General features: G+C 51.0%; 1 protein-coding gene and 1 long non-coding RNA gene across 2 annotated transcripts in view; both read right to left on the reverse strand.

Moving 5' to 3' along the window:
• Cracr2a (calcium release activated channel regulator 2A) overlaps positions 1-20,697 on the reverse strand; it is an 86,145-nt gene that overhangs the window by 60,511 nt on the left and 4,937 nt on the right. Inside the window, exons 2-4 of the mRNA XM_045139799.1 lie at positions 10,950-11,061; positions 9,531-9,714; positions 3,450-3,596 (exon numbers count right to left, since the gene is read on the reverse strand). Coding sequence (XP_044995734.1) covers positions 3,450-3,596; positions 9,531-9,714; positions 10,950-11,061 — 443 coding nt within the window. The remainder of the gene's footprint in view (positions 1-3,449; positions 3,597-9,530; positions 9,715-10,949; positions 11,062-20,697) is intronic.
• LOC123456456 lies at positions 14,992-19,388 on the reverse strand. Its single transcript, XR_006634553.1, has 2 exons — positions 19,206-19,388; positions 14,992-15,039 (listed from the first exon to the last, which is right to left on the reverse strand). It is a non-coding gene; the product is annotated as an uncharacterized LOC123456456 (long non-coding RNA).

Raw genomic sequence — 20,697 nt, forward strand, 5'->3', positions numbered from 1 at the left:
TAAACAAAAAAATTTTGAAAAATCCGTAATGGAATCAGGCGACCTAGGGTCAGAGAAGAAAGGGAAGCCCGGCTTCCAGACACCACCACCCTGCAGTGCCCTCACCCGCAGCCTCAGCTATAAGACTGACGACCCCGTAGGTTCGTATTTAGTACTGAAGTGGGTCTCTGTCTCTGTAATGCACGGTTTATCCGTCTCTCTGCCTCTCTCTGTTTCATACACACGCACGCACGCTGGTCCAGGGACGAAAGGAAAACGTCAGTGCATTGAAAATTCTGTGAAGGTGTGAATCGCCGATTGGATATTCAGGATGGATGTTTTTTTTCTTCATGCAATTCTGCTGCCTCTGCATAAACCCCCGCTGTGGTGTTTTTCCCACCATTTGCCCTGAGCGAGGCTTACCAGTGATGCCCATGGCGCGCACAGAGCACAGACTGTCCTCCCCTCTCATTCCGCTCACAGGGCCACGGGAACAGTGGGCCTGTGCCTCGGAAAACAACATGCTCACGAAATCCGTGCATCTGATTAAGCCTGGTCTCACCAAGAGCCTCCTCTGCTCGCCCTACGCACAGGACTGAAATTGCAGGTTACAAGGGCACCCTGGGGTGCAGCTTGCACAGGCTGAAACCTTCTGAAAGAACACGCTAAGAGCAGCGTGGCTCAAGACGCGGTCTGCAGCCTTCCTGCCTCGGAGCCACATGGGGGTGTTCTGCGCTGCCCATTCCCAGGCTGCCCATTCCTGACGTGTCCAGACTTGGTTGGAGGATCGCTGTGAGTTCGAGGACACCCTGAGACTCCATAGTGAATTCCAGGTCAGCCTGGGCTAGAGTGAGACCTTACCTCGAGAAACCAAAAATAAAAAAAAGAGAGAGAGACAAAAGACCACCTCTCGTGTTTGCAAGGGATTTATCTAGCTTTGCTGTGACTCTCATGATCACTGATGGCGGCGGGGGAGGGGGGCTCAGAGGGGAGACTGAGTCCAATTCGTCACCTGTCCGATAGGAAAACAGAGGCTCTGAGAGGCCAAGACACTGGAGCGAAATCACAGCGCCTTCTGGTTGTCAAGGTGCGCGGGACTGAACTGCGTGGTCCTGGTTCCCAGCCCCGTGATTCATGAGTGGGGTGCTGTACTAAGACATAGCCTCAGTGGGGTTTGAGGCCTAGCACAGGCCTGGGTTGTGTGTCCCTGAGCCATGCACCGTATTTTCACACCTCTTAATGTTTAACGAATGAGTTTTTCTTTTAAAGTTTTATTTGAGAGTGACTGAACAGAGAAACAGGGAGAGAGAGAGAGAGAGAGAAAGAGAGAGAGAAAGGGTGCGCCAGGGCCTCCAGCCACTGCAAACAAACTCCAGATGTGTGCGCCCCCTTGTGCATCTGACTAATGTGGGTCCTGGGGAATCGAGCCTCGAACCGGGGTCCTCAGGCTTCACAGGCAAGCGCTTAACCACTAAGCCATCTCTCCAGCCTGGGTTTTTAAAAAAAATTTCATCTTGGGGGTGCCTAGGCCATGGCTCAGTCAATAAAAAAAGCCTGTTGTGTGAGTGTAAATCTGTATCCCCAGAACTGGCCTATGACGTTGCACACCTACAATCAACACCTGTAATCACGGAGCTCGGGGCACGGTGGCCAGCTGGACTAGCTGAATTGGCAAACTCTGGGTTGAGTAAGAGATCCTGTCTTGGTTTAAAAAAAAATGTGGAGAGTGATTAAAGAAGACAACCAAAATTGGTCTCTGGTCTCCACAGATATGCCCACACATGGAAACACGCAAACACACACGCATGCCACACATACATACATATGCAATAACAAAAAAAAAAAACAAACTTCACTTCTGCTCAGAGAAGGGCTCAAACTGTGCTTTAGCCAGACAAATCTTTCAAAACGGACAAAGACACAATTATCATTCTTGTGACATACATGGACTGTTTGTATGCAAACGGTATTCCACATACGTATATGTATAATCCCAGGGGAAGATCACAACTCTGTGAGCCAGACACCAGTTCCCACATCTCCCTTACTGAGAGACAGGCAGGTTGAACGACCTGGCCCAGGTAGCAGAGCCAGCGTATGGCAAAACCGAGACTCACGCTGAGTTCTGTCCGGTTCCATGGCTTAATCACCTAAAGATCAAAGGCAGGTGTCCTCCTGAACCCTTCCTTTGTCTGGCCTTTGGGCACCTTTCCCTGGAAAGCTGGTCACATGCCTTCGTCCTCCAGGTGGCCTCAACATGACTCAACTTCCAACTTTTCGGGACCGCAGACTGCTGGAGTCTTTCCCCCAGACCTACATCTACCCACAGCAGGTGATCCCCATAAATAATGGGGTGAAACACGAATTGGAAGGCATGGGGCTCAGAGCTGTGGGGACGGAGGATCTACCCAACAGGACACAACCCCTCTAGGACATGGCAGCGCAGCCTTGGCCGCTCTACGAGGGAACAAACATCTGCAGGGGAACAGGACTCCACTTAGTGTGTCCCAGCTCTCTTCATCCAGCCCTGTGTTTTAGCCTCTTTTGGGGGGCTACTAAGCGCCCATGCTTTTAGAAGTAAATGCAAGCTCGCTGCAGAAATGCAGGTGACATGACCATGAGCCAGCACGGTCTCAGGAAGGGCCTGGGGTTGCCCCAGTTGGTCCCCAGTTTGGAAGCAGTTTCTTAGAGGGGTGTCTGGCCGAGGAAGCAAAGGATCGACCGAGGGGAAGCGGGGGGCTACAATGAGAGAGGATAGAGAGGCAGGACCAACTCAAAAGGCTGGTCACCCTCTTACAGATGAGCTACTGCTGGCACTTTGGGGAATCTCAGAATGCTGGTGCCTTACTGCCCAAGGCCGGGCAGGGTGCTTTGACGTCCCGTCCTGGGCAGGAGTCCATCTGACTCTGAAAGTTAAAAACCGTGCATTCTGGGCTGGAGAGATGGCTTAGCGGTTAAGCGCTTGCCTGTGAAGCCTAAGGACCCCGGTTCGAGGCTCGGTTCCCCAGGTCCCACGTTAGCCAGATGCACAAGGGGGCGCACGCGTCTGGAGTTCGTTTGCAGAGGCTGGAAGCCCTGGCGCGCCCATTCTCTCTCTCTCCCTTTATCTGTCTTTCTCTCTGTGTCTGTCGCTCTCAAATAAATAAATAATTAATTCAAACAAACAAACAAACAAACAAAAACCCGTGCATTCTGCGGCGTGTCGCTTAACCTTCCTGTGTCTCTGTTTCCTCGCGCGGACGTGTTGGTAATAGTAGATTGTCCCTACATCACCACAGTCTATTTAGAGAGCGCCTAGTATTCGGTGAGCACGTACGAATGTGGGTGAGGGCTGCAAGGCTGGCCACAGCATCCCGACTCTCTTGGGCATGCAGGGGCAAGGAGGCATCACACGATTTCCCACGGAAAAATATAAGAGCAAGTGCGCCCCGCTTTCTGATTTCGGCACATTGACAGAGACAGGTACCTACTTTTTAAGGGCGTACTCCAGTTCCTTCTTCTCCTCGTGGGCTTCTTGGAGCCGAGAAAAGATGGTGGTGAGGAGGTCTTCGAAGTGGGACAGTAAGTGAGGCTCATCCTCCTTCAGCTGTAACCAGAGCCGCCTGACGTCGCTTTCACTGGGAGAGAAGAGGGGGGGCATTAGTGGGGAGGGGTGAGTGCGGCTCTGCAGGAAAACACAGGGGGGTCCCAGACAAGAAGCGGACATCCAGAAACAACATCAGCCCATAACAGTCGTAAAAAATAACAGTAGCTGGGCTGGAGAGATGGCTTAATGGTTAAACACTTGCCTGTGAAGCCTAAGGACCCCAGTTCGAGGCTCGATTCCCCAGGACCCACATTAGTCAGATGCATAAGGGGGCGCACACGTCTGCAGTTTGTTTGCAGTGGCTGGAGGCCCTGGCGCGCCTTCTCCCTCTCTCTTTGTCTGTCTCCCTCTTTCCCTCTCTGTCTGTCAATCTCAAATAAATAAGTAAAAATTAAAAATTAAAAAAACAAAACAAAAAGACAGTTGCTGGCATTTACTGAGTGCTTGCTGTGTGGGAGGGACTTGGTGATAACTGCTCCCTCTAACTTCGCAGCGACCTGGGAAGCAGGGATAGTGTGTAAAGAAGCCTCCCTGGTATGTGGTGGAGCCCAGAGCCATGTCTGGGTGGCCTGACTCCTATGCTGACCACTGACCACTGACCGCTGGCCTGCCTTCTCTGCTGCTTCCCTTCTCAGTGCCTGTCACGACAGACCAGCCACACTGACCATGCACAGCAATGTGCTCTCTGGCATCTCAAAATACCAGGGAGGGCTGGAGAGATGGCTTAGCAGTTAAGCGCTTGCCTGTGAAGCCTAAGGACCCCGGTTTGAGGCTCGATTCCCCAGGACCCACATTAGCCAGATGCACAAGGGGGCGCATGCCCTGGCACACCCATTCTCTTTCTCTCTCTCTGCCTCTTTCTCTTTCTGTCTGTCACTCTCAAATAAATAAAAACAGGGAGAGGGGGCCAGAGGCAGTGCAGGCATTGTGAAGACAACCCTGCAAGCTGGAGAGAGATTGCTGTCCCCAGGAAGGATGTCCTCACTGCTGAGAGATACCCACACGCCATCTGATGGGTGCAAGAATGCAATTGTTGCTGTAAGGGAAGGGAATGTGCAGGGCCCCCCCCGGGGGGGTGGGGTAGTGGTACCAGGAGTGAACGAAAGAGTGGACCGAGTCTGAGGACAGGAAGGTGAGTGGAGAGCCAGGGACTAGGGGGCAGCAGAGAGAGGTGCAGAGTGACAGGGCACCACGGGCATCAACCAGAGGCAGGCACACGGGGGCACACGTCCACAGCAGAGAGAAAGGGGGATGCCGACCCACGACCAAGGAGGGACATAGAGGAGACACACATGTGGACCCTGCTCTCCCATTCTGCACTCAGAAGTCTACAGCCAGTCCTGGAGAGATGGCTTAGTGGCTAAGGTGCTTGCCTACAAAGCCAAAGGACGCAGGTTCGATTCCCCAGACCCCACATGAGCTAGGTACACAAGGCGGTACGTGCATCTGGAGTACAGAGTACGTTTGCAGTGGCTGGAGGCCCTGGTGTGCCCATTCTCTCTATCTGCCTCGTTCTCTCTCTCTCTCTCTCAAATAAATAAATATATATGTTTTTTAAAATATACAGGGCTGGAGAGATGGCTTAGTTGTTGAGGTACCTGCCTGCAAGGCCAAAGGACTCAAGTTTGATTCCCCAGTGGCCACATAAACCAGATGCACGAGGCGGTGCGTGCGTATGGTATTCCTTTGCAGTGGTGGAAGGAAGCCCTGGCATGCCCATTCCCTCTTTCTCTATCTGCCTCTTTCCTTCCCTTTCTCCTTTCTCTTTCTCTCAAATAAATAAAAAATAAGTATTTACAAACAAATAAAGAGATTTTCATTAACAACTAAAAAAAATTCTACAGCCATGGGTGGAAGCCCATGAAGCACAAATCTGATTCGTCTGCCATTAAATCCAAAATCCAACATGAGCAAACAGTCGCTGGAGCTATGAGCCATCAGAGGACACCATCCCTCAACCTCGGGAACTCTCACAGTCAAGGGATCAAAAAATTCTCTCCGACCTGGTGCTCAATCTCCCATCAGACAACGCCATCCCTCAGACCCATGCAACAAGCAGTACATTCCACATCCTTTCCTCGGGAGGGCCGTTTGTGGGGATCAGCATGCTACGTGTTACTCTGCACACAGCGGAGGTGCCGAGTAGAGTCCTCAGTGAAATCAACCCACCGCCTCCCTTCCACCCTCTTCTCTCCTTTCTTTCCTTCCTCCTTCATTTCCACTCTTCCTTGCTTCCGTCTAATGCAAACATCCACTTATGTGTTGAGAACATCCAACCATACACTCACCTCTCCACATCTGTCTATCCTTCATGCATTCATCATCCATCTTTCTTTCTTTCTTTTTTGTTTTTGGTTTTGTGAGGTAGGGTCTCCCTCTGGTCCAGGCTGACCTGGAATTAACTCTGTCATCTGAGGATGGCCTTGAACTCATGGCAATCCTCCTACCTCTGCCTCCCGAGTGCCGGGATTAAAGGTGTGCGCCACCACGCCCAGCTCATCATCCATCTTTCATCTATCAATTACGCATCCATCATTATCCATCCCATCTGCCAAGCAACTATGCACCCACCTCTCTACATAACCACCCATCCATCTATCTACCCAACAAGTATGTCCCATGTGTTATAAACCTAGCACTGCACTGGATGAGAGGAAAGCTTCTGGGAGAAAGAAAATAGGGAGGTGAGACACTTCACTATTTCCCAGCAGGAATTCATTTTTCCCTACACATACCATTTCACGATTGCCTACTTCATTGTAGGGGGAGCTGATATAAAGTGTTCAGAGATTAAAGGGTCTCCGAAAGATACCATAAGGACCTCCTATCCCCTTATGCTTCATACTGGAGACTAAATGCTTATACCTCCCTGCTAAATCATATTGAAACCTGCACCCACGGGGATATTATTAACATGTGAGGACTTTAGAAAGGCAGAATCTGCACAAATGGGTTTAATAGCCTTATAAAAGAAGCCTTTCCACCATGGTTGGAGGTAGGTGGAAGATGGCCGTCTGTGAATCAGGAAAAGCAAACAGTCACCAAATCTCCAAGCACTGCCCCACCCCCAGAACTATGAGAAATAGATTTCTGATATTTGTGAGATTCGCAATCTGTGGTAGCATACGGAAACAGCCTGGATGGATTGGTAGCCAGGAATTACCTGCATTATAAAAACAAAATCCACCTTGCTTGCCCTGGTCATCTGTCAGATTCCTATGGAGTCTGTCCAGGCACTCAATTGGGCTAGCACCCCTCTTCTCCCCCACCCCCCAGTGAGATGTGCAGACACAACTGACCCTCTTCCGGCGTTCTCTGAACCACTTGTTCGTGGCTCTGCCGCCCATGCTGGAGGTCCGCAGGAGGGCCGCGCTGTGCTCTGAATCCAGCATGGCCCCGCACTGGCACGTGTTCTGAGTGGCTGGCCCCCAGCTGGTGGTGCTATTTCGGGAGGCCCTGGGAAGCCCAGCAGGTGGGGTCTAGCCAGCAGAAGGTCACTAGATGAGGACGTTTGAAGGTTTCTGCCTTGCTCTCTGCTTCCTGATCCATGATGACACAAACAGCCTCTACCGCCTGTTTCTGCCACCATGGAGCCAGCTGCCCCTCCAGGGTCTCCCCACCACGAAGCACCAAAACCCTCTGCTATGAGCCCAAAATGAATGTCTCCTCCCTTCAGTTGTGGTCACAGCGACATAAAAGTCACTCGACTTGTGATGAAAAACAAGTCAGATCATACTAACGAGCCACAGTGGCTCCATTAGACCTCCAAGAAAAGTTAAGGGGACCGGCTATCCAGCAAACCACTTCCAGAGGCCATCTGCTCATGAACAGATACAACAGAATAAGCTACAGGGAATCCAAGAAGGCCAATCAATAACAACAAGGGGCTGGAGAGATGGCTTAGCGGTTAAGTGCTTGCCTGTGAAGCCTAAGGACCCCGGTTCGAGACTCGAGTCCCCAGGACCCACGTAAGCCACATGCACAAGGTGGCGCACACGTCTGGAGTTCATTTGCAGTGGCTGGAGGCCCTGGCATGCCCATTCTCTCTCTCTGTCTGCCTCTTTCTCTCTCTGTCACTCTCAAATAAATAAATAAATTTTTTTTTTTTTTTTTTTTTTTTGGTTTTTCGAGGTAGGGTCTCACTCTAGCCCAGGCTGACCTGGAATTCACTATGGAGTCTCAGGGTGGCCTCGAACTCACGGCAATCCTCCTACCTCTGCCTCCCGAGTGCTGGGATTAAAGGCGTGCGCCACCACGCCCGGCTCTAAATAAATAAATTTTTAAAGAAGTAATACACAGCCCAGTGCTGATGAACTCTTTAGCCACTGAGCCACCTCGGTAATCCTCACAACCTATGCCTTTTTTATTGTTGTTTTTGTTTTTTGTTTGTTTTTCTCTTTACAGAAGGCCCCATAGTTACAAACACGTCCCTCACACTGTTGCTGAGTCCACTCGGTGAGGATGGGAATTTCCACCATCTTCTGGGTCAGCTTTTTCGTAAGACAGTAGAGACCATCTCTGCATATCTCATTTTGGCTTGGTGACACACAGGCCTTTGACACAGCTCCTTAATAGTGTCACCTAGCGAACTTGGACTCGAGAGCCCTTCGTTCAGAAAGGTGGCTGTCATGGGAGACAGGGGAGGAGGGAGAACCTCTGACATTCTCTTCTGATTATTTCCCACCCCTGCTATTCTCTTCCCAAGCTCGGGAAATATCAGCCCCAATCTAGAGGCTATTTTCACCCTGTGTGAAACACATTCCCAAACCCTCACTGCAGACCCAAGAAGAGAGGGAGAGCGAGGGTGGGAAGGCCACTTGTTTGGTTTCGACCATCTACCACATCTTTTTTTTTTTTTTTAATTTTATGTTTGCTTTATTCGATCTTAGCTTGCTTTGTATTATTGAACTTTAAATGTCAGGGTAAATCAACGTATGTCTTCTTTTTTTCTGTTTCTTTTTCTTTTACTTTTGTAGTGTTGGGGATGGAACTCACCCACACAGTTACATCCCCCTCCAGCCCCAGTGCACATCTGTCCATTCCAAATCACATTCTGGAGACCTACAATGGGGTTAGCGCTTTAGCTGAAGTTCCAGCGCCGGAAATGTCCAGCAGTGCCGCCAGTGAACAAGTGATGGACTGGAGAAAACTGGCTACTTCCCTGCCTGGTCTTTCCACATGCAGTGTGTTTGCTCGGTAGGGTGGTGTGCAAAGGCAAGGTGCCTTCATGGGCGCCCCGCCTCATCAGGCCACTGGTACGCTCTCCCAGACCTGGGTGTACTCGTGAGCCGATGGTGGCCCGAAGCCTTGGGGAAGGAAAATACTCTGTAACTCTGGGCTGGGGAGATGGCTAAGTGGTTAAGCGCTTGACTGTGAAGCCTAAGGACGCCGGTTCGAGGCTCGATTCCCCAGGACCCATGTTAGCCAGATGCACAAGGGGACACAAGCATCTGGAGTTCATATGCAGTGGCTGGAAGCCCTGGTGTGCCCATTCTCTCTCTCTCTCAAATAAATAAGTAAATAGAAAGTATTTACTGGGCATGGCGGCACATGCCTTTAATCCCAGCACTTGGGAGGCAGATGTAGGAGGATTGCCGTGAGTTCAAGGCCACCCTGAAACTACATAGTTAATTCCAGAGTGAGACCCTACCTCATAAAAAAAAGAGAAAGTATTTGTTAAAGCTTGCATGAATTCAGATAAGGAACACCCCTTGGATGGCAAGGTAGACCCACAGGGAGTGAGAACAGCGGAGAGCGTAGGAGGGAGAAGAGGAATGTGTGCAAAGGGAAAAACTATGAAAGGCAGAGACCGAGCCTGGCAAAGGGCCGACTACGGGGAACCAAGGTCCCTGCCGGCAGTACCACGCACGGGCACTGGCACGCAGACGGGACAAACACGAAGCATCCGAGGGGCAGACGAGCATCTCCTGGCCAGCTCCATCCCTGACCCGGGGCCCCCACTTACTCTTCCAAAACCTTCTGGGCTCCCAGTTTGTCCATGAGCATCTGGAACTGGGCTTCCTCGTCGGGGTCGGGGTCTCGCGGGTCCTCGCCCGCTCTGGACTGGTACACCTCCTCCTCCTGGAGCCGCGCCACCTGCTCCCCTGCGTCTTTGGAACCCAGGTTACTCTGGCTGAAGAAGAAGTGGCCTGCGGGCGCGGGGGACAGGAACTGGAATCAGATGCGGCTCACCCGGGGAGGACTCGCTTCCTCCGTCGCCAGGGCTCGCTCGAGGTTTACGTGGGAGAAGCTAAAGGAGACCCCTCCACGGCAGACGCTGTCAGAATTCGTGCCCTCTGAGCTGCCCTTGGCATCCCTCCCAGGAGCAGCGGCCCCTTTGTGATTCTTGGTCTTCCACAGTCAAGTGAGGAATGCATCCCTACCAGGGATGTAGTTCAGACCATCTGCCCAGCACACCCAAGGCCCCCGGGCTCAACGCCTACCATCGCGGAAATAAATAAATAAAATAAAATGCATCTCCGCGGCCCCCTGGCCCCGACTTCTTCCTTCAGCAATGAGGTCGTCACCTCCGTCACTTTCAGCAGTCTGCCTGTCTGTTCTCATCCCTGAGTATGTGACTGTCTTCTCTACTGCCTGAGGCGACAGCAATCTGTCTCAGCCTCTCAAGTCAATTACGAGCTCCTGGAGGTCAGAAAAGGCATTGGATGCTTCTAAGAAAATTACCCAGCCCCTCGCAGGAGGCAGAGGAATGGGAAAATCGGTTCATGGGTTCATCTCATCTGAGGGTAATACATCTGAGGGTCTACAGATCTTATCCCTCCTTCCCGCCAATAACTTGGCTCTTTAGGCATCGCAGAAATTTATTAGACTATTCCCCAAGCCAAGGGACTCAGCTTGACTCTTTATTTATAGTTTTTAAAGTGAGACAGATGGAGGGAGAGAGAGCTGGCGTGCCAGGGCCTCAGCCACTGCAATCAAACGCCAGATGCTTGCGCCCCCTAGTGGGCATGTGGGACCTTGCGCTTGCCTCACCTTTGTGCATCTGACTTACGTGGGATCTGGAGATTAAAACGTGGGTCTGCAGACAAGCGCCTTAACCACTAAGCCATCACTTCAGCCCTTCTACTACTGCTCTGTGCAGGAAAAAAGGGTCTGGAAATCTCACCGTGGAGCCCGCCTGAGCTGCCTGTGCCTGCCATTGTCAGGTGACATGGGGGGCTCAGAGGTATGAATGGTCAAGGCGGGCATACGAGAAGAGGCCTGGATCACCCATGCCCCCAGAGCATCCATCTCTGCAGTCCTGAAGGGAGGGCACAAAAGACCCTGAGACCCAGTTTCCAGAGGTGGAGGGGACAGGAATACACGCTACACAGCTGTAAGAGAGACTCACATTCCTGGGTCCCCCAGTACCACCAGAACTTACTAAATCCAACGGTGAACTCGTGCGGGGTCAGGAAACCATTGCCGTCAGCGTCCAGGGCATCGAACACGTCTTCCAGGTCCTCCAGGCTGAGGGACAGCTCCTTCCGCAGCCTCTGAAAGCAAGGCACACCTCATTGCTCAACGCACCGCCAGCCAAGCTCAGTCCTACGTAAGCCAGGAACGCACTTCCAGCAAGGGCCTCCATCCTTCTTCTTGTAAATTTGTTATTTGTTTAAGAGAGAGAGAGGAAGGAAGGGTGTGCCCGGGCCTCTAGCCACTGCAAACAAACTCCAGTCACATGTGCCACTTGTGTATCTGGCTTTACATGGGTACTACTGGGGAATCAAACCTGGGTCCTTTGGCTTTTCAGGCAAGTGCCTTAACCACTAAGCAATCTCTCCAGCACCCTCCGTCCCCCATCTTTCTTCTCAGCATTTTAGAGCAGCGACCATCGGTTGGGTGCTCACTTAAGTGGTCAACACGTGCTAAATGACTTGTAAATAAGCATACATAAATACGTAGGCATGTCCTATCTGCCCTTAATTCTCACAACCTCCTCCTGAGGTAGGCACTGTCTTCCCATCTTCCAGATAAAGTGAGCTGCCATTCTGCTGGAGGTTGAAGTGCTTACCCCAAAGTCACAGAGCCGGGAGTCATATCCAGGTCTGACTTCAAAGCTGCCATTCCTTTTTGGGAACAGGGAGAGTATCTCACATATTTCAGGCTGGCCTCCAACTTACTATATAGCCAAGGATGACCTTGAGCTCCTGATCCTCCTACTGCTGTGGTGACAAGGCAGTGCGCCTGTTCTGAGGCCATGAGGGGCTGGGGAACTTCAGGACCTTATGCACGCCAGGCAAGCACTACTGCCAACGGAGCTATATCTCCAGCCCCCCACCCCAGTTTTTCCTCATAACACTATCAAAGACTATTGCTGGGGCTGAAGAGATGGCTTAGCGGTTAAGCGCTTGCCTGTGAAGCCTAAGGACCCCAGTTCGAGGCTTAATTCCCCAGGACCCACGTAAGCCAGCTGCACAAGGGGGCGCACGCATCTGGAGTTTGTTTGCAGTGGCTGGAGGCCTCAGCGTGCCCATTCTCTCTCTCTCTCTCTCTCTCTCTCTCTCTCTCTCTCTCTCTCTCAAATAAATAAATAAAATTAAAAGCTCAGGCCTGTAATTCAAGCTACTTGGGAGTCAAAGCATGAGGATAGCAAGCTCAAGGTCAGCCGAGGTAACTTGAGCTCTTGTCTCAAAAAATAAAACCAGGGCTGACCTGCAGCTGAATGGCAGAGCACTTACCTAGCACGCTTAAGGTCCTAGGTTTGATCTCCAACGTGGAAAGGAAAGGAAAGGCAGTGCGGAGGACAGAGAAAAGTAGGAGAGGCGGAGAAACAGGCTGAGCTACCACCACGGCAGGCTGGGTTTCATGGCTTTGCACCCCGCCTTTCTCCTGTGCCACCCCATTCCCTGAGCTTTGCCGCCGCCTCTGCTGGCGTGGGTCTCCCCAGTGGAGGCTCTCCTATTGCAGAGCCCCAAGGCCACTGCTCCTGTTGTAAGATTCCCGGGGGAGGGGGAATCTTCCGTGGTGGGAGACCCGCGCCCAAGAACCAAGACCGAGCCACTGGATGCAAAGGCAAGAGGCAGCTTTATTGTTTACACAGGCGCCTGCGGGCACTCCAGTCCTTCGAGAGGCTGAGTGCGCCGGGCAAGGGGAAGGGTCTCTTTTTATAGAGTTAGGGAGAGCAGAAGCAGGTTTACAGAAGCAGAAGCATGATTTCAGTCCCAGCACTGGTTACTGGTTACTTATTAGTAGACTTGGAGTCGGTGGGGATCCTCTTTTTTTTTTTTTCTTCTCGGAAGCATCCTGACAGGGTTATCTATAGTACATTAGGCGGAGTTTGTGGTCATGCCTGTCTGCATCTGGGGGTCACAAGGCTGTCTGCATCTGGGGGTCACAAGGCTGTCTGCATCTGGGGCTGTTTTTGGCTCCTGGTATTTTTCCATGGGTTTTACATTCCCCCATTTCTCTTGGAACTGAGTAAAATCTTTTACTTATAATCTTATGTCATTTTGGCTTGATGGCTGATACTGACTAGTGAGGACGAACGCCTGGATAACTGAGAGCTTGTCCCGTATAAACTGTACCAGCCTATTGAGAATACATGGACCAAAGGTTAATAGGAGCACAAGAATGAGCAAAGGACCCAGGAGAGTGGATAAGAGGGTGGTGAACCAGGGGGATTTATGAAACCAACTTTCGAACCAGCCCTGTCGTGACTCTAGCAATCTCTGCCTCTGGGCTAGTCTCTCCCTGAGCATTTCCATAGATTCCTGGACTATGCCCGTATGGTCAGCATAAAAACAGCATTCTTTCTTAAGGGCAGCACAGAGGCCTCCTTCTTTTAGAAACAACAAGTCTAGGCCTCTTCTATTTTGCAATACTACCTCTGAAAGGGAAGTAAGGGAAGTTTCTAGAGCAGAAATAGATTTTTCTATGGCCTGTAAGTCTGTGGTTATCGCTTCTTGTAGGGCTCGGGTCTGCTCAGAGTGTACCAGGGCAGTTGTTCCAGTTCCTATCCCCGCTAAGATTCCTCCTGCTCCCAAAAGGAGGGCGATGGTAAGGGTTATGGGCTCCCGCCTAGGTCTGTTTTCAAATACCTGAAGAATGAATTCTGATCTATGGTAGGTAGTGCGTGGCCATAACTGGACTAGGACACAGTAATCAGCAGTAGAATTAAGGACAGTAGCAGAAACGCAAGGAGTCAGTCCTGTATTACAGGCCCAATAGGTTCCATTTGGAGATTCTAAGTAGTAAGCTCCAGGGGACACAGGAGTGGTTTTGTTACATAAATGTTGAAGAGTAGTGGGTATGGTCCCAATACAGGAGCCCTGGCCAGTTACTTCTGCAAGAGTTAATTTATGAGACGCAACAGCAAGACATCGAGTAGGAATGTTAGTGGAGTTGGTAAAGTTTCCTGGTAAGGCTATGCCTTCATAGTAAGGAGGGTCAGCAGTTAAACAGAGCCAGCAGTCTTGGGTATAGTTACTGTCAGAGGCATTTAGGGAGAGATAAGCCCCCTGTATTAGACTAAAGAGTCGATTACCTGTTCCCTGGGGTTTATAGAGATGAGTGGTTGGTCTTTTAGGAGGGGGAATTATAACATTGGTAGGTTTAGAAGGCGGGGCCAAGGAAAGTGGGAGTCGGGGGATAGGTTTTTGATCTGGTAGAACTGGGTTGGGGCCTATTGGACTTATGTCAGTCGATAATTGGAGCTTAATAGTAAGGAGGAAACCTGGGTCTGGCCCATCTATGTAAAGACGGACCCCCCAAGTATGGCCTTTGAGCCATGTCCTATCTGCCTTGCCGGGAGAAGTGAAAGTAATGTTTAGAAGCATCTTGTTACCCTGATTTAGGCGAGTTACAGTAATAAAATCCCAGGAGGATTTGGGTTGCCAGTATACATTTCTAGTGGTTTCATATCCCCAGTTTTTACAATAATAGTCCACTCTAGTTCCACAGTTTGATGCCTGGGCATGTTGGGGGCAAACATATAGAGTGGAGTTTAACAACTGTCTGGCAGGTTTGGAGTAACATCCTGGGCTAACAGGAGGGTTGTGTCTCTTCTGGTGAGTCTTTTTTAAAGTCTCTTTAAAAAGGTTTTCTATGGGCAGTCAAGGCGCACAGATTGGGGGTTAAGGAGGGCCACCATGTCCATAACGGGGCAGGGGAGGTATTAGACCAAATAATTTGTCCTCCCTCAGAAATGACTAGCCAAGTCAAAGATAAGGGAAGGTGAGGACTAGCAGAGACGTTACTCACAAAACTGAAAGTTAAGAAGAGGTATGTTAAGATCGAGAGAGTCTTATCTTTAGGGGATTTGGAGTGCGATGTGCTTTCCATGGTGCGAGGTTTGGTGGTGTGCTGTCTGGGTACTCTGTCAGGGCAGCCTTGACGTGGGAGGCGTGGATCCAAGTGGCGATTCCGTCTACTTTTAAGGCCGTGGGAGTTGTCAGGAGCACGGTGTAAGGTCCTTTCCAGCGAGGTTTCAGATTCTTGGTCTGATGTCGACGGACCCAAACTGAGTCCCCTATCTGGAATGAATGGGGGATTAGCGGTTTATTAGTTGCCTCTTTATAGGCAGCTGCTAGAGGTTTCCAAACTTCCTGGTGTACCAACTGTAGGGCCTTCAAGTGAGCCTGTAGGGTGGGGGTATCAGTAAAATTAGAAATTTCTGTAAGCATGAAAGTGACAGCTGGCAGGGGACTGCCATAGAGGATTTCAAAGGGGGTTAGGCCATGAGGGCCTGGGGTGTTTCGGGCCTTGTAAAGGGTCAGGGGTAGGAGTTGTACCCAATCCTTTGAGCCAGTTGCAAGCGTTAATTTAGATAAAGCCTCTTTAATTGTTTTATTTATCCTTTCTACCTGACCTGAACTCTGGGGTCTGTATGCACAATGTAACTTCCAATTGATCCCCAGTGTCTTGGCCACTGACTGACTTACCTGGGAGACAAAGGCAGGCCCATTGTCTGACCCGAGTGCCTGTGGCATTCCATACTGAGGAAAGATATCATCTAGCAATTTCTTGGTTACCACTCTGGCGGTTTCATGCTTGGTGGGAAATGCTTCTACCCATCCTGAAAAAGTGTCTACAAAAACTAGGAGATATTTGTAACCATACATACCCGGTTTTACCTCAGTGAAGTCGAGCTCCCAACAAGCCCCGGGTTGGTGTCCCCTCAGGCGAGACCCAAGGGCCATCTGGGCTCGTCCAGCATTTACCTGAGCACACACTTTGCAAGTGTTTGCAACTTCTTTTAGGATTGAACCTTTGTTTAGAAAAAGATGTCCTGTTTCCTTTTGTTCTAGTAGAGTATTTATCTTTTGAGCACTCATGTGGGTTAGCCTGTGAAGTTGCTTAATGAGGAGGGCTGTAATCTTTTGAGGTACAATAGTCTTTTCTAGGTAAGTCCATTTGCCGTGGGCAGCATCATATGATGCCCCCAGTTTCTGAATCAAGTCCAAGTCCTCATTCGTGTATTCCCATCCCGGAGTTGGAGATGCTGCTTTAGGAGTCCCCTCCTCAGTGGCCATCAGAATCAAGAGTTGGGGTCCCAGAGCTGCCTCACGGGTGGCTTTATCAGCGAACCTGTTCCCTATGGCCTCGGGGCTGTTTCCTTTCTGATGACCTGGACAGTGTATAATGCTGAGCTTCTGGGGTAGGTACAGAGCCTTGAGGAGGGCCAATATCTCAGTCTTATTTTTGATTTCCCTCTGAAGTCAGCAGGCCCCTTCTTTTGTAAATTTCCCCATGTATGTGGGCGGTGGCGAATGCATACCGGCTATCAGTGTACACATTGAGTTTTTTACCTTTAGCCTGCTGGAGGGCTTGAGTCAAGGCAATGAGTTCCGCTTTTTGTGCTGAGGTCCCTCCGGGCAGGGCGCTAGCCCAGACTACCTGGTCTCTGGTGGTCACTGCGGCCCCGGCTCGTCTCTCACCATTCAGTAGGAAGCTGCTACCGTCCGTGTACCAGGTGAAATCTGCATCCTGCAGCGGCTGGTCAGTGAGATCCTTTCTGGTTCCGTGTACCTCTGCAAGAATCTGCTGGCAGTTATGGGTCTCTGGCCCCTCAGGGAGGGGCAACAGGGTGGCCGGGTTTAGGGCCACTACCGGACCAAATTGCACACGGTCTTTGTCGAGAAGCAAGGATTGGTAACGAGTCATACGTATATTAGACAGCCAGCGATCTGGGGGCTGTCTCACGATAGACTCAATGGCATGTGGCGTTAGCACAGTCAGAGGTTGCCCCAGGGTTAGTTTACTTGCATCCTTGGTCAAGACTGCAACTGCAGCGATTATTTTTAGACATGGTGGCCAGCCTGAGGCCACTGGATCTAACTTTTTTGAGAGATATGCAACCGGGCGCCTCCATGGTCCAAGCTGCTGAGTTAGCACTCCCTTCGCAAACCCCTGTCTTTCATCTATGAATAGCTCGAAGGGCTTGGTGATGTCAGGCAAGCCCAAAGCCGGAGGAGAGAGGAGAGAGTGTTTAATTTTGTCAAAAGCCTCTTGCTGTGGCTTAGTCCAATTGAAGGGGGTTCCTTGTTTAGTCAAGGGGTAAAGAGGGGCTGCCATTTCAGCAAACCCTGGTATCCATAGGCAACAGAACCCAGCGGTCCCCAAGAACTCTCTGAGTTGTCTATGGTTCTGGGGGACAGGAATGTGAGCTACAGTGTCTATGCGGGCCGGTGTTAACCAGCGTTGGCCATTTCTTAATTTATATCCCAAGTAGGTGACCTCTTGTTGACAGATTTGGGCCTTCTTAGCAGAAGCTCTATAGCCCAAGCGTCCCAGAGTCTCAAGCAGGGCCCCGGTACCTGTATGACAGTCCTGATATGAGGAGGCCGCAAGCAGGAGGTCATCCACATATTGGAGCAGAATTAAAGATGGGTGCTGGACTCGAAAGTCAGCCAGGTCCCGGTGTAAGGCTTCATCAAAGAGGGTGGGACTGTTTTTAAATCCCTGGGGAAGTCTTGTCCATGTTAATTGCCCTGAGATTCCACAGTCAGGGTCCTTCCATTCGAATGCAAACAGTGGCTGACTCTGGGAAGCCAGTCTCAGGCAGAAAAAAGCATCCTTTAAATTCAAGATTGAATACCACTGATGAGAGGGAGGTAAAGAACTCAGCAGGTTATAAGGATTAGGCACAGTGGGGTGGATATCTTCCACCCTTTTGTTAACTTCCCTAAGGTTTTGGTCAGGGCGATAGTCCCCGGTCCACTCTGGGTCTGGGTCTCCTTTGGTCTCCCAACCTATTAGTCCTATCATTGTTCTGTACTATAGTGGCCAAGAGGCGGCTCAATTCTCTGCTTCTCGTGTGTTTCCTAGCATTTTTCTTTTGTTTTTGTTTCTTTTTTTATGCTTGTCTTCTCTATTCTCTGCCTCCCTGTGTAGGTGGTCCTCTCTCTTTTCTGCTGTCTCTCATTTATTAAAAATCCTCTCTGCTTCCTTAATTCTCTCTAGAAAGGCAGCAGGGGATTTATCTGGTTTTTGTATTACTTGCTTTACCTTGGCCAAATTAGTAGGGTGGCGCCCAGCACCACGGAGGCCCGCTATGAGCAACTGGCGATAAAGGCGTAGGTGTCCCCTACCGTCTGCTGAGGTGTGGTCCCAGTCGGGGCGGGTCAAAGGAAAAGCATCATCAATCTCATCTAGTATCTGGGTGGGTCTCCCGTTATCGCCTGGAACATTCTTTCTGGCTTCCAGAAAGACTCTGCTTTTCTTCTGTCCTGAGAAGAGCCTCAAGGGAAAGGCTTGTGAAGTCTCCCCCTGTGGTGGCTGCTCTCGGTGGCTCCGTAGGCGTCCAGCCACTGGGGAAGGGAGTGCAAGGGGGGGGGGGCGCGGCGGCGCGGCTGGTGCCTGGGTTTGGGATCCATAGGTAGGGGGTCCTTCCGAGAGGAGATCTATAAGGGGGGGGGTATTGAGGTCCGGGGGAAGTACCGGTTTCAGGGGCTGCTTCTTGGTATCAACCGGACAACAAGAGGAGGAAGTAGGGGCAGGGAGAGGCAGTGGCGGGGCAGGTTGGGGGGGGGATAAAAGGGGCGACCCATAGCGGTGGGCCAACTGCTAGACACTCCCAGGTGACTATATAGGGGACTTGGTCTGGTTGTCCATGTGGACCGTGATCGAACACCTTTGCTTTCACCTGTAAAATAGTAGAGAGGTTAAAGGTCCCATCCCTTGGCCAGCCCACATTAAAGGTGGGCCATTCCATGGAACAGAAAGTTTGCCATTTTTTTCTTTTTGACATCTACTGACTGGTTGGAAGCAATATTTCGAACGTCTTTTCAATGATCTAGGGTTAAACTCAGGGGGGGTCACCATTTTTTTTTTTTGACCCATTTTGTCAAGAGACAACACTAAACAAACACCAAGGACTAAGACAACAGAGAGACAGCCGGCACAGAGACGCGCAGCGCGGCTTCAGTAACAGACTGAAAATGCAGATTCAGACGGGGAGACCATTTGTCCACCCAACAGACTAACGTATCCCTCGGATACTTGTTGAGCTCCGAAAAATCGGGCTCCCAAATTCCCTGAAGCGTCCTCCAGGGTGGCGGGGGAGAAGTCCGAGCCCGTCAGCTCCTTCTCAAGCCGCCCAGATACAGAACGACACGGATCCGAGCCGATTTTCTAACGCAGCGCAAAAAACGGAACTAGACGTAGACAGACAGAATGGTGCACCAAATTAAATGCTTACCTCCCGGTGGGCAGTAATTGGGTTGGGCGGGGGTCCCCAATCCCGGGCGAGCCCCCAGCTGTAAGATTCCCGGGGGAGGGGGAATCTTCCGTGGTGGGAGACCCGCGCCCAAGAACCAAGACCGAGCCACTGGATGCAAAGGCAAGAGGCAGCTTTATTGTTTACACAGGCGCCTGCGGGCACTCCAGTCCTTCGAGAGGCTGAGTGCGCCGGGCAAGGGGAAGGGTCTCTTTTTATAGAGTTAGGGAGAGCAGAAGCAGGTTTACAGAAGCAGAAGCATGATTTCAGTCCCAGCACTGGTTACTGGTTACTTATTAGTAGACTTGGAGTCGGTGGGGATCCTCTTTTTTTTTTTTTCTTCTCGGAAGCATCCTGACAGGGTTATCTATAGTACATTAGGCGGAGTTTGTGGTCATGCCTGTCTGCATCTGGGGGTCACAAGGCTGTCTGCATCTGGGGGTCACAAGGCTGTCTGCATCTGGGGCTGTTTTTGGCTCCTGGTATTTTTCCATGGGTTTTACACTGTAAGTAGCTATAGACCCACTGTGGTGCTTAGCTCTGGGGATACTGGGCCCACACTGAGTGACCTGCACCATGACCATATCCCATCTCCTTTTCCTGATTTAAATATGAAGCGTCTCCCGCCTGTTTAAGCATTTGGTTCCCAGCTGGGAATACGTTTTTGGGAGCTTAGAGACCACGGAAGGTGGACCACTGGAGCGGGCTTTTGGGGGTGACAGCGTGGACCCACTGACAGCATGAGGCGCACCAGGGCTGAGCTGTTGGCACTTTCCTCTGGCATCTGCCTGTCACGCAATGGCCCCGGGCCAAGGCAAGAGTCCCCTAGGGCCCTAACGACCTGTCTCCAAGTGAGGACCCCAGGGGACTTCATTACCTCTTGGTAACCCAAAGGGCAGCTGTACACAATGCTCCTGTGGCGGTGACAGGTGGCTGGGGACAGTTAGCACAGTGGAAGGCTGGACAGGACATCCATCTGAGCAGTCCAAACAGCCAGCAGGTGTGACAGCCCAGTCACAACTGGAGAGAGATCACTTGGCTCTCAGCTTCCTGGCTCATTAGCCGCAAAGCAGAATTTGGCAGGGCCGTGCATTAGGGGCGTCAAGGACACATTACTAAGTGGGAAACGAGGCTGGTGGGCAAGCAATGAATTAAGTGTGAATGGGCTTTTCATGAAAGGAAGGCGAGGGAGAGCGTGTGCAAAGTCTCTAGAAGCCTGTCTGCTCGGCGGACAGCCGCCTGTCTGGCTTACGAACAGTTCGTAAACCAACCGTCTCGGAGCGGCTGCAAGAGAATGCAGGGGAGATGGAGTGGATCTTACGAGCTGGAAGCAAAGGTCATTCATTCCCCAGAAAGAAGGTTAAAAACCTCCCCGGCTCTGATCGCAGACAGATGCCAGTCCTTTGTTTCCGACGAGCCTTTTCCTTTCGCCACCCTGAGCCTCAGGTTGACGGAGCTGGAAAATCTCTGATAG

Source organism: Jaculus jaculus, chromosome 23 (genome assembly GCF_020740685.1).
Source record: "Jaculus jaculus isolate mJacJac1 chromosome 23, mJacJac1.mat.Y.cur, whole genome shotgun sequence".
In the NCBI taxonomy this organism is placed as follows: domain Eukaryota; kingdom Metazoa; phylum Chordata; class Mammalia; order Rodentia; family Dipodidae; genus Jaculus; species Jaculus jaculus.